At 48.9% G+C, this 13,711-nt stretch overlaps 2 protein-coding genes across 4 annotated transcripts in view; one reads left to right on the top strand and one right to left on the bottom strand.

The window, feature by feature from the left end:
- The window catches only part of LOC105491059 (GID complex subunit 4 homolog), a 30,259-nt gene extending 27,513 nt beyond the window's left edge, over positions 1 to 2,746 (bottom strand). For both annotated transcript variants that reach the window (XM_011757188.2, XM_071082442.1), the window contains exon 1: positions 2,262 to 2,746. In XM_011757188.2, coding sequence (XP_011755490.1) covers positions 2,262 to 2,699 — 438 coding nt within the window. In that variant the 5' untranslated portion in view covers positions 2,700 to 2,746. The remainder of the gene's footprint in view (positions 1 to 2,261) is intronic.
- A 200-nt stretch (positions 2,747 to 2,946) lies between these two features.
- LOC105491058 (ATP synthase mitochondrial F1 complex assembly factor 2) overlaps positions 2,947 to 13,711 on the top strand; it is a 36,819-nt gene continuing 26,054 nt past the window's right edge. The window contains exons 1-3 of one of the 2 annotated variants that reach the window (XM_011757185.2): positions 2,947 to 3,272; positions 12,609 to 12,653; positions 12,893 to 13,038. In XM_011757185.2, coding sequence (XP_011755487.2) covers positions 3,140 to 3,272; positions 12,609 to 12,653; positions 12,893 to 13,038 — 324 coding nt within the window. In that variant the 5' untranslated portion in view covers positions 2,947 to 3,139. The remainder of the gene's footprint in view (positions 3,273 to 12,608; positions 12,654 to 12,892; positions 13,039 to 13,711) is intronic. The other variant, XM_011757184.2, reaches the window with a different exon arrangement.

Below are 13,711 nucleotides of genomic sequence, written 5' to 3'. Positions count from 1 at the left end.
CAACTCAACCACAGCTTCCACTGGTTCATGATTCTTCTGAAAGGAGCTCAGAAGTGACACCTTAATGATGGAAGGGAGCAGCAGTTGCTGCAGTAGCCAAAGCAGACTCCTCTTTGATGCCTGGCTATCCTGCCAGTTGTCCCCTACTACATCAGAAACCATCAAACTGAGCAACAGGGACAAATCCAAGATCATTCCAAACGTGACCCACCCAGGGATCTCACCTCCAAAATTCTATGATTAGGTGTAAAACAAACCAAAAAACCCCGTACCTTCATACTCGACTCTCACATTTTAAGAAAAAGAGAAGAAGATCACCGCATTAGGCATACAGTTATGAAGATAAAAATATTTCAGCCACAATCGTTTTTCCATTATAATAAATATCGTGGTTCATGATATAACTTTACAGCCCAAAGATATGATTAACATGATGATGCTGTTTCAAGTAAGCAGAGAAGACGATTTATTCCCACAAAGCAATATGAGAATAAAAGAGTGATGAGTGCTCTGCAGGTAGCAGAAAAGGGACCCTCATTGTCTTTTGGATGGGAGACCTACTCTTCAGAAGTGAAACTAAGATTTGTTTTAACTGACCAAAAGGAGAGCTTGAGGAACAGATATACGGTACATTCCACCCTCACACCCGGGGGGCGGGGAGGGGGGCAGTGGGGCAGCACACAGTGCCTTTCAGAGGGACAGGTGTTTGGAGGGGCTTCTGGGAACAGCCTGGCAGACGAGGTGTCAGACTAAGGAAAAAAGGGCAAAGGAAAGGGGTCCTCGGGCAGGCAGGGGTAGGTATAGAGGAGGAAGAGTTTAGTAGGGAAGGGAGATAAAAAGGAGTATTCATGGTGGCTCAAGTCTGTAATCCCAGCACTTTGGGAGGCCAAGACGGGCGGATCACGAGGTCAGGAGATCGAGACCATCCTGGCTAACACGGTGAAACCCCATCTCTACTAAAAATACAAAAAACTAGCTGGGCGAGGTGGCGGGCACCTGTAGTCCCAGCTACTCGGGAGGCTGAGGCAGGAGAATGGCGTAAACCCGGGAGGCGGAGCTTGCAGTGACTGAGATCCGGCCACTGCACTCCAGCCTGGGCGACAGAGCGAGTCTCCGTCTCAAAAAAAAAAAAAAAAAAAAAAAAAAAAAAGGAGTATTCACCACTGCTACTCCATTTCAGCTGGCAGAAAGTGTCAAGCCTGAGAGGAGTGAGGTGTGGGAAAGGCCCAGACAGGTGAAGCTGTACTTCCGAAGCTGATCAGGGACTGGCAGCAGGTATTTAGGAATCCAGGTCAAATGGGGGGAAGCGACTGGACATGAACTAAAATTGGGTGAGTTAGATTTCCCAGTACGTGGGTACCAGAGACTGAGAGGAAGCCCTGTGCCGCTGAGAACAGTTAAGAATAGGAAAGAGGGTCCCCTGGAACCAGGATCAGGCAAGACGAAGGTATGGGATGGGGGAGTCTGGATAGAGGCCAGGAAGACTGGGAAAAGACCGCAAGTGGTCCCAGAGCAGGGGCAGGAGGCCTGGGGGTAGAGAAGCTGGAAGGAGTTGGGTGCCTGGACCATGAAAAGACAGAAGCAGTGAGTGGAACAGGGGACCCAGGAGGCAACATCCCAGCAGACTGTGAGCGGCACTCAGGGAGTGAGTGCCTGGTCTTGAGGTGGGGCCAGGGCCTGACCAGTCAGTTGTGGGTTAGGCGCTCCCCCGTCTGGGGGTCTGATGAAGCCCTCCTAAGGAGATCTCAGGAGCAGGAAGACCCCAGGGTCTGCGGATTCTTGGGACTGAGGAAGGGGCGGGAGGGCATGTCTCAGGTCTGAGAGAATCTGACATGGGCCCAGACACGGGGAGGGTCCCGAGTCTGGTGAAACCAATGGAGAGTGCTTCAGGGTCTGAAAAGGGCTGGTGGCAGTCCCTGATCTAGGGACGACAGGTCATGGGGAGGAAGGACCCAGGCCTTTCCCTAGTCATGAGGGGCTTCCGGATCCCAGACGGGCCGGTCACGGGCTTCAAGTCTGGGAGTGTTCGGGGTCCGCCAGGAGCCGGTCACGACGGGCTCCGGGTCCGAAGGGGCAGGTCAGGGCTGGGGCTCGGAGAGTGTGAGACACAGGCTGGGCAGGTCCCGGGTGGGAAGCGCCGGGTGCAGGAGGCCCCGGCGGCGAGGGCCTGTTCCGCGGCTGCGGGCTCGAGGAGCCGAGGCGGGCACGGCCCGTGAGCGCCGCGAGGAGGCCCTCGGGCCCCGGCCCGGCCCGGCGCTCACCTGCAGCACCACCTCTACGTCGTACGAGTTCCCCTTGCTCTTCTGGTGGCCGCGGAACTTGGAGCCGCTGTAGAGCAGACTGGTGGCCACGCCGGGCTGCTGGGTGTTGATGGGCGGCGGCGGGATGAGTGAGGCCGCGGAGGCAGCCGAGGCACCGGCCGGCGGGGGACACTCGGTGCGGACGGGCATCGCGGGGTCCCCCGGAGCCAGGGCTGGGGGCAGTGGGAGAGGAACCGCCGCCGCCGCGCGGGAGCCGAGGAGGGTGGCGGGGCGGGAGAGGCCGGGGCGCGCACGCGCGGGGTGGGGGCGGGAGGGGCGACCACCCGCCCGGGGCCTGCGGACCAAGCGCTCTGGCCGCCACCGGGACCCAGGGACCTGCGAGCAGGGCCTCCCAGTCCTGAGCTGGGTCCCCCTCCCGACTTGCCCTCGCGCACACATACACACACAGAGACACTCACAGACACACTCACACACGCACACACACACCCCGCCCCTTCCGATTGGCTCGGGCGAGCCTCAGGGGCGGGAGCAGGCTCACGCGGCGCTTCCGCCCATTGGCGGGAGGAGAAAACACGTGGCGGGGTGCGCGAGCGGCCCGCTGGGACTTGTAGTCTCCTCGCCGAGGCGCGGCGTGGAGGGGGCGGGGCGAGGTGCGTTTGTGATGCTGATTGACTGGGGGTGTGCGCAGGAGGTTTGCGAAGGCGACGGCGCGCCGTTGGTGTCATGCGGAAGATGGCGGCGTCCAAGGGAGGCTGAGGGCTTTGAGGAAGCGGTGAGAGGTTTCCGTACAGCCCGAACGTGCGGTTTTGGGGGTCCCTTCGCTCTGTGTTTCCTGCTCCAGGTTTCGCGTCGCGCATCTTCCCAGACCCTCGGGCGCGATGTGGAGGAGCTGCCTCCGGCTGCGGGACGGGGGACGCCGTCTCCTGAATCGGCCTGCGGGTGGTCCCTGCGCTTCTATGAGTCCGGGGCCAACCATCCCGTCTCCAGCCCGGGCTTACGCCCCGCCGACAGGTAAGACTATGACACGTTCTCTTTTGGGTAGGGGCCGAGCTGGGGTAAGGTGGGCTTCGGGCTTCGGCTATGCAAAGCGAGGTGACTGAGGCAGGGTTCAGGCTCATGAGGTTATGCAAGCCGGTCAAGTCTTTTTACAGATGAGAAAGTGAAGCCCAGACAAGGGCAGACGACCCGAGAGGGAACAGCGAGTGACGCACGATACAGTAATTAATATTTGGCCTGTGCAGCTTTTCTCAAAGCTTATGGCTGCCCTCCCTAGGAAATAAGGTGTCATCCTTGTTTTCAAAAGGGGAAGTTTGGGCTCTGAATCAGGACTTCGCCTAGGTTACAGACAGACTGTCTCAGAGATTTGAGGTGTCTGACTGCTTTCCGTGTCTCCATTGCCCAACACAATACCTGCACAGAAGGGACCTAGAACCTAGACCTTCATTCCTCCATCCTGGGCACTTCAGCTGCAGGTTTCCTGACTTTCCCTCCTACCACAACCTCTGCCATCTGCAGCCTTCTCTGCTAAATAGAAATTGACATCTCCACCTTTGACTGTGGAGTCACCTCCACCTCCAACTCTGATGAAGCTCAGAAGTAGTGGCTCTTTCATTGCTGATGGTGAGTGGTGTTAGGGTAAGAGTGAGAATGATTCATTTCAGTGAATGAAAAGCAGTAACACCCTCCCACCATTCAATTAGTTTTATAGTGCTGGAGGCAGGAGACACGGTAGTCTTTAAGACCCACCTGTATGTATTGGTAGAGAAGCTCAGTTAAAGAAGAAAAAGACCCACCTGAATGATGTTCACTGTTGAGTGCAAAGGGTATAATATCCTGATAAGGGACATACAAAGAAGCTGTGAAAACACGGAGAATCACCTGCTCCCATCTTGGGGCTGTTCAGGGTTTAGAATGGGTCTTGGGTGAAAGGGCATTTAAGCTGAGCCATGATAGATGAGTAGGAGTTCAGCAAGAAGGTGGGAGAGTGTTGGGTATCTAGAACATGTCCAGGGTGACAGCAAGATATGAGGGACTTTTCCCTAACACTGCCTGCTTTAGAAACTTGAGAACTTCACAGGCAGTTTGGCATTGTGGCAGGAGTGCAAATCTAGGATCTGATACTGGCAAAACCTCTGAGGTCTGTGTGATCTTGGGCATGCAACTACTTCCTCATTTTTCTGCATGAGTTGAAGTACTAGGTTGTCTTTGAGGATCTTTCTGGCTATCGAGTTCTTTTTTTTTTTTCTTTGTTTCTTTTTTTTTTTTTTTTTGAGATAGAGTCTCACTCTGTCGTGGAGGCTGGAGTGCAGTGGCGCGATCTCGGCTCACTGCAACCTCCGCCTCCCAGGTTCAAGTGATTCTCTGGTCTTAGCCTCCTGAGTAGCTGGTACTACAGGCATCTGCCACCATGCCCAGCTAATTTTTGTATTTTTAGTAGAGGTGGGGTTTATGTTGGCCAGACAGGTCTCGAACTCCTGACCTTGTGATCTGCCTGCCTCGGCCTCCCAAAGTGCTGGGATTACAGGCGTGAGCCACTGCACCTGTCCAAGTTCTATAACTTTATAGAAATGGGGAAGGGGGCTGGATGCAGCAGGGAGCTGAAGTTTCACCTGTAGGACTCAGGGGAAGGGCCTGGAAATGGGCCATGAAGGGCCAGTAAAGAAGAGGAAGGAAGGGCATCCCGGGGAGGCATAGCAAAGGGGACACATTCGGGAGTTCACCAAGTTGGCAAAAAGCAAAGGGTTAATTAATTAATTTTTTAATGTGTGTGTGTATATATATTTATTTATTTATTTTGAGATGGAATTTTGCACTTGTCACCCAGGCTAGAGTGCAATGGCACAATCTTGACTCACTGCAACCTCCGCCTCCCAGATTCAAGCAAGTCTCCTGCCTCAGCCTCCCAAGTAGCTGGGATTACAGGTGTCTACCACCACACCAGGCTAATTTTGTATTTTTAGTAGAGATGGGGTTTCACCATGTTGGCCAGACTGGTCATGAACTCCTGACCTCAGGTGATCCGCCCGCCTCAGCCTCCCAAACTGCTGGGATTATAGGCATGAGCCACCACGCCCGACCACGAAGGGTTAATTTAGATTAGTGGATGCTCACTTTACATAATGCTGGCACTTGATCTACTGCCTTCTTTTCCTTTCTAAAAAGCCTAAACTTACTAGTTAGGCTCTTGGAATTACCTGGCACATGGTAGATAGTACCTAAACTTACTAGTTTAGGCTCTTGGAAGTCCCTGGCACATGGTAGGCAGTCAAATGTGAAAGAAAATAGGAATGAATGAATGAGGAGGGAGGTGCAGAAATCAGGCCCATGTGTGCTCTTTAAAGACATTACCAGTTGTGAGATACTTGTGCGTGTTTGGAGTAGTAGAAGATTAAACCCCAGTGGGTTCTTCTCAATGAACACTTCAGTCAGCAAGCTGATTGAACTTGGCCACTTAGGAATGGCCATGCCATTGAAGGTTATCAGAGGGAGAGGAGGAGTTTAGGAAAGGGTCACTGAGGTGTTGGAGAAGGAGATATTGCAACAAGAAGACCTTTGTGAGGTTGTTGTGGCAGTTTAGTTCTGCACCAGCTTATCAGAGGTCTGTTGACTCCCAGAGTGGGAGGTATTCTGGAGAAACCTATCTATTCAGCATATCTCGCTGAATGCGACTGCCTGATGAAGTCAAGACTAGAAGTCTTGTCTCTGCTATTTACCAGTTGTCTGTCACCTTGACAAGACGTTTAGCTTCTCTATCACCTCCGAGGCATTAGCTGCCTTGTCATTCTCATAGAATCGTGGTGTGGATTGAGGGATATTACGTAGTCTGTAGATCAGGGTCCAGCCTGCCACCTGTTTTTGTAAGTAGAGTTTTATTGGAACACAGCCACATGCATTCATTTCCATATCATATATGGCTACTTTCACTACAGTGGCAGAGTTGAATAGTTGGAACAGATATTGTATGGCTTGCAAAACTTAGAATATTTACTATCTGATTCTTTGCAGAAAATTTTTACTAAATGTTGTACATTTGGCCTGAAGGATTTTTTAAAACAGCTTTATTGAGATATTTACTTGCTATACAATTCATTTACTTGAAGTGTAAATATAATAGTTTTTAGTATATTTACAGAATTGTACAGCCATTGCCACAATCAATTTTAGAATATTTTTATCACCCCTAAGAGAAACCTGTACCCTTCAGCTGTCATCCTTACTCCTTCCATCCCTTGGCAACTACTACTTTCCTTTGTTCTTTTATAGATTTCCCTGTTTGGGGTATTTCATAGAAATAGAATGTGGTCTTTTTTGACTGACTTTTTCACTTAGCATAATGTTTTAAAGTTTGTTTGTTTGTTTGTTTGTTTGTTTTTAAAGAGATTGGGTCTCATTCTGTTGCCCAGGCTGGAGTGTAGTGGTACGATCACAGATCACTGTAACCTCAAACTCCTGGGCTCAAGTGATCCTCCTGCCTCAGCCTCCCAAGTAGCTAGGGCTACAGGCACACACCACCATGCCCAGTTAGTTTTTTAGTGTTTTGTAGAGATGGAGTCTTGCTCAGGCTGGCCTCAAACTCCTGGCCTCAAGTGATCCTCCTGCTTCGGCCTCCCAGAGTGCTGGGATTACAGGAGTGAACCACCACACCTAAACGTTTTTAAGTTTTATCCACCTTGTATCATGTATCAATACTCCATTCTTTTTTTTTTTTTTTTTTGAAACGGAGTCTCGCTCTTTCACCCAGGCTGGAGTGCAGTGGCACGATCTCGGCTCACTGCAAGCTCCGTCTCCTGGGTTCACGCCATTCTCCTGCCTCAGCCTCCTGGGTAGCTGGGGCCACAGGTGCCTGCCACTGCGCCCGGCTAATTTTTTATATTTTTAGTAGATACAGGGTTTCACTGTGTTAGCCAGGATGGTCTCAATCTCCTGACCTTGTGATCCACCCGCCTCGGCCTCCCGAAGTGCTGGGATTACAGGCATGAGCCACCGCACCCAGCCCATTCTTCTTTATTGCCAAACGATATTTCATTGTATATGTAAATATGCCACATTTCACTTATCCATTCGTCCATTGGTGGACACGGTTGTTTCTACCTTTTGGCTAATATGAATAACACTACTATGAACATTCATGAACAAGTTTTGTACTTGAACATTCATGTACTTGTACTATGAACATTCATGTACAAGTTTTTGTGTGGACATATGTTTTCATTTGTCTTGGGTATATAACTAAGAGTAGAATTATTGGGTCAAAGGTAACTCTGTTTAACTTTTGGAGGATCTGCCAGACTATTTTCCAAGGTGGCTGTGCCATTTCACATTTCCACCAGCAGTGTTTGAGGGGTCCAGTTTCTCTACATCTCAACAACACTTGTTGTCTTTTTTATTATAGCTGTCTTAAAGGGTTTGAAGTGGTATCTCATTGTGGTTTTGATTTGCATTTCTCTGATGAATTATGTTGAGTATCTTTTCACGTGCTTAATGGCTGTTTGTATATTTTCTTTGAAGAAACGTCTATTCAGATCCCTTGACCATGGTTTTTTTAAAGAGAGGGGCTCTTGCTCTGTCACCCAGGCTGTAGTGCAAGTGGCACAGTCACAGCTCACTGCAGCCTCAACCTCCTGGGCTTAAGTGAGCCTCACACCTCAGCCTCCAAAGTAGCTGGAAACTACAGGTATGTGCCACCATGCCCAGCTAATTTTTAATTTTTTTTGTACAGACAGGGTCTTGCTATGTTTTCCAGGCCGGTCTCAAACTCCTGGAATCAAGCGATCTTCCCACCTATGTCTCTTAGGCTTGAACATTTTTAAATTGGGTTATTTGTTGTTGTTTTTGAGACAGGGCCTTGGTCTGTTGCCTAGGCTAGTGTTCATGGCTCACTGCAGCCTCAACCTCCCAGGTTCAGGTGATCCTCCCACTTCAGACTCCTGAGTAGCTGGGACTACAGGCGTGCGCCACCATGCCTGGCTAATTTTTGTATTTTTGTAGAGATGGGGTTTTGCCATGTTGCTCAGGCTGGTCTTGAACTCTTGGACTGAAGCGATCCACCTACCTCAGCCAGCCAAAGGGCTGGGATTACAGGCGTGAGCCACCATGCCCAGCCTATTTGTCTTTTTGTTATTGAGTCGTAAGAGTTCTTTATGTATTTGGGCTGAAGAATTTTGATACCTGAAAAGAGTTGGTTAGAGCCGCCCTAGGATTACAGATGGACCTGGAGGTAGAATTTCACCTTTAAGGTTTAAGGCCCACCAGATGGCACTGTTTTAAAAGATAAAGGCGTTGAGACAGCTCTGAAACCAGTACTTCCTCTTCTTGGTGCACTGTGGGAGTTGTGGTTCCTGAGGCTGGTAATCTTTCTAAAGAGAAGGCCAGTTCTGCTTGATCCTACGAAGCTAGGCTGATTTTTTTTCATGTTTAAAGACAGGGTTCCCATTGATGTCTGTTAACCCTGTATTCACTGAGAACATGGGAGCTTCATGGGTTTCTGGTGGTCTCACATTTTGTCTTATGTGACATTGTTGGGGAACATGGATCCCCCAAATGAATTGTCCAGATCGTGTTCGTTCTTTTTTTTTTTTTTTTTTTTCTGAGACAGAGTCTCTCTCTGTCACCCTGGCTGGAGTGCAGTGGCACAATCTTGGTTCACTACAACCTCCGCCTCCTGGGTTCAACTGATTTTCAGCCTCCTGAGGAGCTGGGATTACAGGCAGGCACCACCATGCCTTGCTAATTTTTTTATTTTTTTGTAGAGACAGGATTTCACCATGTTGGCCAGGCTGCTCTCGACCTCCTGGCTTCAAGTGATCTGTCCCCCTCGGCCTCACAAAGTTCTGGGATTACAGGTGTGAGCCACAACGCCTGGCCCCAGATCATGTTCTTGTGTGCCTATGTGGAGCCTTTACTTGGTTCCCTTTGCTGTCTTTGCAGTGATCTACGTGTCCCCCAGATGTGGCCCCACTGCCCTCTCTAGCATCTTAGAGAATCTTGCGTTCTCCTTCTGACCATCTGTCTAGTCCACAACTGCTGTCTCGAAGCCTTGGTCCTTCATGCAACCGGTTTCTTCTTCTGGAAACTACTTCCACAGCCCCCTCCACAAAAAAAAAAAATGAATCAATCATAAAGTTTGGTACCTCCTGCCTCACCTTCAAGTTGCAATCTAATTCTGACTGATCATTCCACTTGCCTGCCCCATCACAGAAGTCACCTTATTGTTTACCTGGTTTAGTGGTCTGTATTCCTACTACACAGTAAGTGGCCGGAGGGTGCAGAGATGAGCTTTGTACATGTCCCATTCCCAGGACTTACCATATGTCCTGGAACATGATCACTACTCACCAAAGCTTGTTCCAAGACACGTTTGCCCCTCCACGTGTCAGTGGGTCATTCAGGAGAGCCCCTGGCTAAAACACATCTATGTGTACCTGCCTTCTAATCTGAGGACTGGCAGCCCCTGGGCTCCTTTTGCCCTTCTGCTGTCTCATTTTCTGCATGGTTTTCTTCTGCTTTAAGCAATTTTGGTGGCTCCTTCCCTGCCTTCCGTCCATCCCACTCCCGTCTAGTTTTTTCTTATTCAGTTACAGAAGTGAGCCTGGCCAAGAAAACAGAAAAAAGACTTCCCTCTTGGGAAACCTGGCTGTCCCAGGAGCTTGTGAAGGTTCAGCCCTGTGCTGGCAGTTCCTGCCCTGAGTCTGTTCTTCTGGCCCAGGTCTCTTGGATTCACTTCCCAGACCAGGCCTGGAAGTATGCTAGAGTGCTCACTCTTGTATACTTGTACACTCTTGCTGGCACTTCCTGCTGACGTGGGAAGACCCTTTCCCTAGTGTTGAGTCAGAGCTTTCAGAGCCCTTCCCAACTTCCTGCCTGGGCCGGTTTTATACATGCTGCCCAGCCTGTTGCATTGAAAACATGGAGGGCATGGTCTACCTCACTCCAGACCTGAGAGAGGAAAGGAGGCCTCCAGACCCATGTCTAGCCTGCCATTTGGATTTGACCAGGACAGTATGTAAAGAAATTTAAAAGCACTAGGGTGCTGTAAACTTCCAATTTTAGTGTAAAACATACGAGATAATCAGTGTTGTGATTTCAGATGAAGGTGGTAAATCGTGCCATAGAAAGACAGCATCATCTTGGTGGACAGATCTGATCCTGAAAAAAACTTTAAACTCCCTGTCTATTTTATTGACTCTTGTATCCCAAGTGCCAAGGCACATGGTAGACACACAAATATTTTTGTGGGAAAAAAAATGGGGCCTTAGTTTAGTAAGTGCAAATGTGGAATGCAATTTTGGGCCCTCTGTCTTTAAGTATTAGTGATAGCAAATGAGATTTATAGAAAACTGATATGATGGGAAAACATAAAAATATTTGGAGTAAAACCAGTTGCCCGCTTCTCCATTACCCTTCCCTCTCCATGCACACATACTAATTTCTCCTGAATTTTCATGGTCTGTTTGAATTAATGAAATTTTAACTTAAGCTTGTTTATTATTGTTGTTGTTGTTGTTGTTTTGTTTGCTTGTTTCAAGAGACGGTCTTGTTCTGTTGCCCAGATTGGAGTGCAGTGGTGACATCACAGCTCACTGCAGCCTCAGCCTCCTGGGCTCAAGCAGTCCTCCTGCTTCAACCCCCCTAGTAGCTGGGACTACAGGCATTTGCTGCCATGCCCGGCTAATTTTTTATTTTTGTATTTTTTTATTATTATTTTTTGAGATGGAGTCTTGCTCTGTCACCCAGGCTGGGGTGCAGCGGCACAATCTCAGCTCACTGTAGCCTCTGCCTCCTGGGTTCAAGCGATTCTCCTGCCTCAGCCTCCCGAGTAGCTGGGACTACAGGCATGTGCCACCATACTTGCTAATTTTTGTATTTTTAGTAGAGACAGGGTTTCACCATGTTGGCCAGGCTGGTCTCGAACTCCTGACCTCAGGTGATCCACCTGCCTCTGCCTCCCAAAGTGCTGGGATTACAGCGTGAGCCACTGCACCCAGCCTTATTTTTGTATTTTTTGTAGAGATGGGGTCTCATCATGTTGCCCAGCTTGGGTTTTGAACTCCTAGCCTCAAGCAGTCTTCCCACGTTGGCCTCCCAAAGTGCTAGGATTATAGGCATGAGCCACTGTGACCAGCCTTTTTTTTTTTTTTTTTTTTAAGCATTAAAAGCAAATTATTTGGCTGGGCATGGTGGCTTACGGGTGGGATCACTTGAGGTCAGGAGTTCGAGGCCAGTCTGGCTGGCATGGCAAAACCCTGCCTCTACTAAAAATTCAAAAATTAGCCTGGAGTGTTGGTGCACGCCTATAATCCCAGCTACTCAGGGAACTGAGGCAGGAGAATCGCTTGAACCCAGGAAGCGGAGGTTTCAGTGAGCTGACTACACTCCAGCCTGGGCAAGAGAGTGAGAAGCCATCTCAGATAAATAAATAAATAAATAAATAAATAAATAAAGCAAATGATTTACTCTTTTTTCCTCCACATGCTGCATCATTTTTTCCAATAAATAACTTCAGTTAGGGCCTCCGAAGACTTTGAGAACTCAGTGAACACATGAACGAGTGAACAAACGAATGAATGAATGAAAGTTTTGTGTTTGTCACAGATGTGAGAGACTAAGTTATAGCTTATAGCTTCCAAAATGTGACTTCTTTGTTATCAGTTGAGGGAATCTGCATAATTCCTTAGAAGTACTCTTGATTGTTAATCCCTCCAGGCTAAAAGAAGGAGACTGTTTCATGTAAGATTTTATTCAAGTTAATTTCAAAAGAAAACACAGGACACAGATTTTCCCTTTCTTGAAGGAAATGTTTGGAGTTCCTGTTGGATACATAAGCAAGCTGGTTAATTAGGTTAATTAATTGGAGAGAGGGGATGGGAAATGCACTTGGGAGCTCTGCATCCTGCCTATGTACCTCACACGCACACCCTGCGCAGGCACACTGGCTTTCCACTCACTCCTTAGAGGCATCAGGGTCTTGGCTGAAATGAGTCTCTAGCTTTGTCCCACTCAGATACCGACTTTAGGTTTGTGCTGGCATGGGGTGGCACTGGTGGTGGGGAGGGTGGGAGAGCATGCCGAGATGCTCCTGATCAGACTTGTCCCCAGGCTGGGGGGTTGGCAGAGGCATGACCAGCATGTCCTGTTCCTCCCTCCTCCCTGGAGATCGGATGCTCCCTACCCCCAGCTTTAATCAGAAGCAGTTGATTATACCATGTTGAGTAGGGCAGACCTTGAATGGGGATATGAAAATCAAGCCAATCAATCAACATTAGCAGTAATGATACAAGCTGGTCCTGTCGCTTCCTGAGTTGTCTCAACGTTATTTTAAACTGCCTCTTTGAAAAATCTTTCTTACAGAAAGGAAGAGGTTTTATCAGAATGTCAGCATCACACAGGGTGAAGGTGAGTGTCTGAAATTTTGACTGCCTCTTTTTTTTTTTTTTTTTTTTGTGAATGGTCGGGAACATTTTTCATCTTCAGCTGGTTCTGTGGTGAGATTATCCTTCCTGCTTTTGTCAGATATATTTCTGTAAGGGACTCAGAGTTGGCTTTGTCTGCACCAATTCAAGTGGCTAAATATAGGAATGGTCACTTGATTCCACTTAACAAATCCCTGAGAGTTTTTCATTTGATCTTTCAAGGTGGCTTTGAGATAAACCTGGACCAGAGGAAGCTGAAAACTCCCCAAGCCAAGCTCTTTACCGTCCCCAGTGAGGCCCTGGCCATTGCAGTGGCCACTGAATGGGATTCCCAGCAGGATACCATCAAGTACTACACCATGCACCTGGTAACAAGTTCACAGTGCGAATCTGGACCCTGAGACCCACCCAGGGCTTCCTAGGGTAGATCCCTTACCAAATTCTGACAAGGCCCTGGGGGATGGTCCTTTGCCTACCTGGGCCCCAGGTGTTCACCTCCTCTTGAGTCACTAATGTGCTAAACTCTTTCCTTGTCTGGCCTGGCTACTTGCAGTTCTCTCTCCTAGGAACACTGTGCTGGATGACTGGTTTCTCCTTTGGTTTCAGGACAGATGTCACCTTCACTGACTCCCCAGCTCTCTTATTTTCTATGACAGCAGCTGGCCATTTGTTTTGTCAGCACTTAGACAATTTATAATTGTTTTATGTTTGCACATTTATTGTCTGTCTGTCTCTACTGCCTGGTAAGCAACAGAAAGGCAGGAGCCATGTCTGTTTTACTCACCAGTATCTGGACAGCCACTAGCAGGTAGTTTAGTTGGTACTTAATAAATATTAGTTGACTATAAGATCCACTGGAGGCAGATGGGTGAGGTGAGGAAGACTCCCTATAGAACCAGAGCCCCTCGTCCACACCAAAGTGGCTCATCTAGGCACCAAGGCTGCCTGGGGAAGGAAGGGCCCAGCCAGACTCTTTGGTCCAGCCTCTGCAGCTTCTAAACTGTAACCTTGGGCAGGTTGCTGCCCCTTTCACAGCCCCGT

This window comes from Macaca nemestrina, chromosome 17 (assembly GCF_043159975.1).
Source record: "Macaca nemestrina isolate mMacNem1 chromosome 17, mMacNem.hap1, whole genome shotgun sequence".
Taxonomy (NCBI): Eukaryota; Metazoa; Chordata; class Mammalia; order Primates; family Cercopithecidae; genus Macaca; species Macaca nemestrina.
Note: the sequence above shows the minus strand (reverse complement) of the source record. Positions and strands in the feature narration are given on the sequence as shown.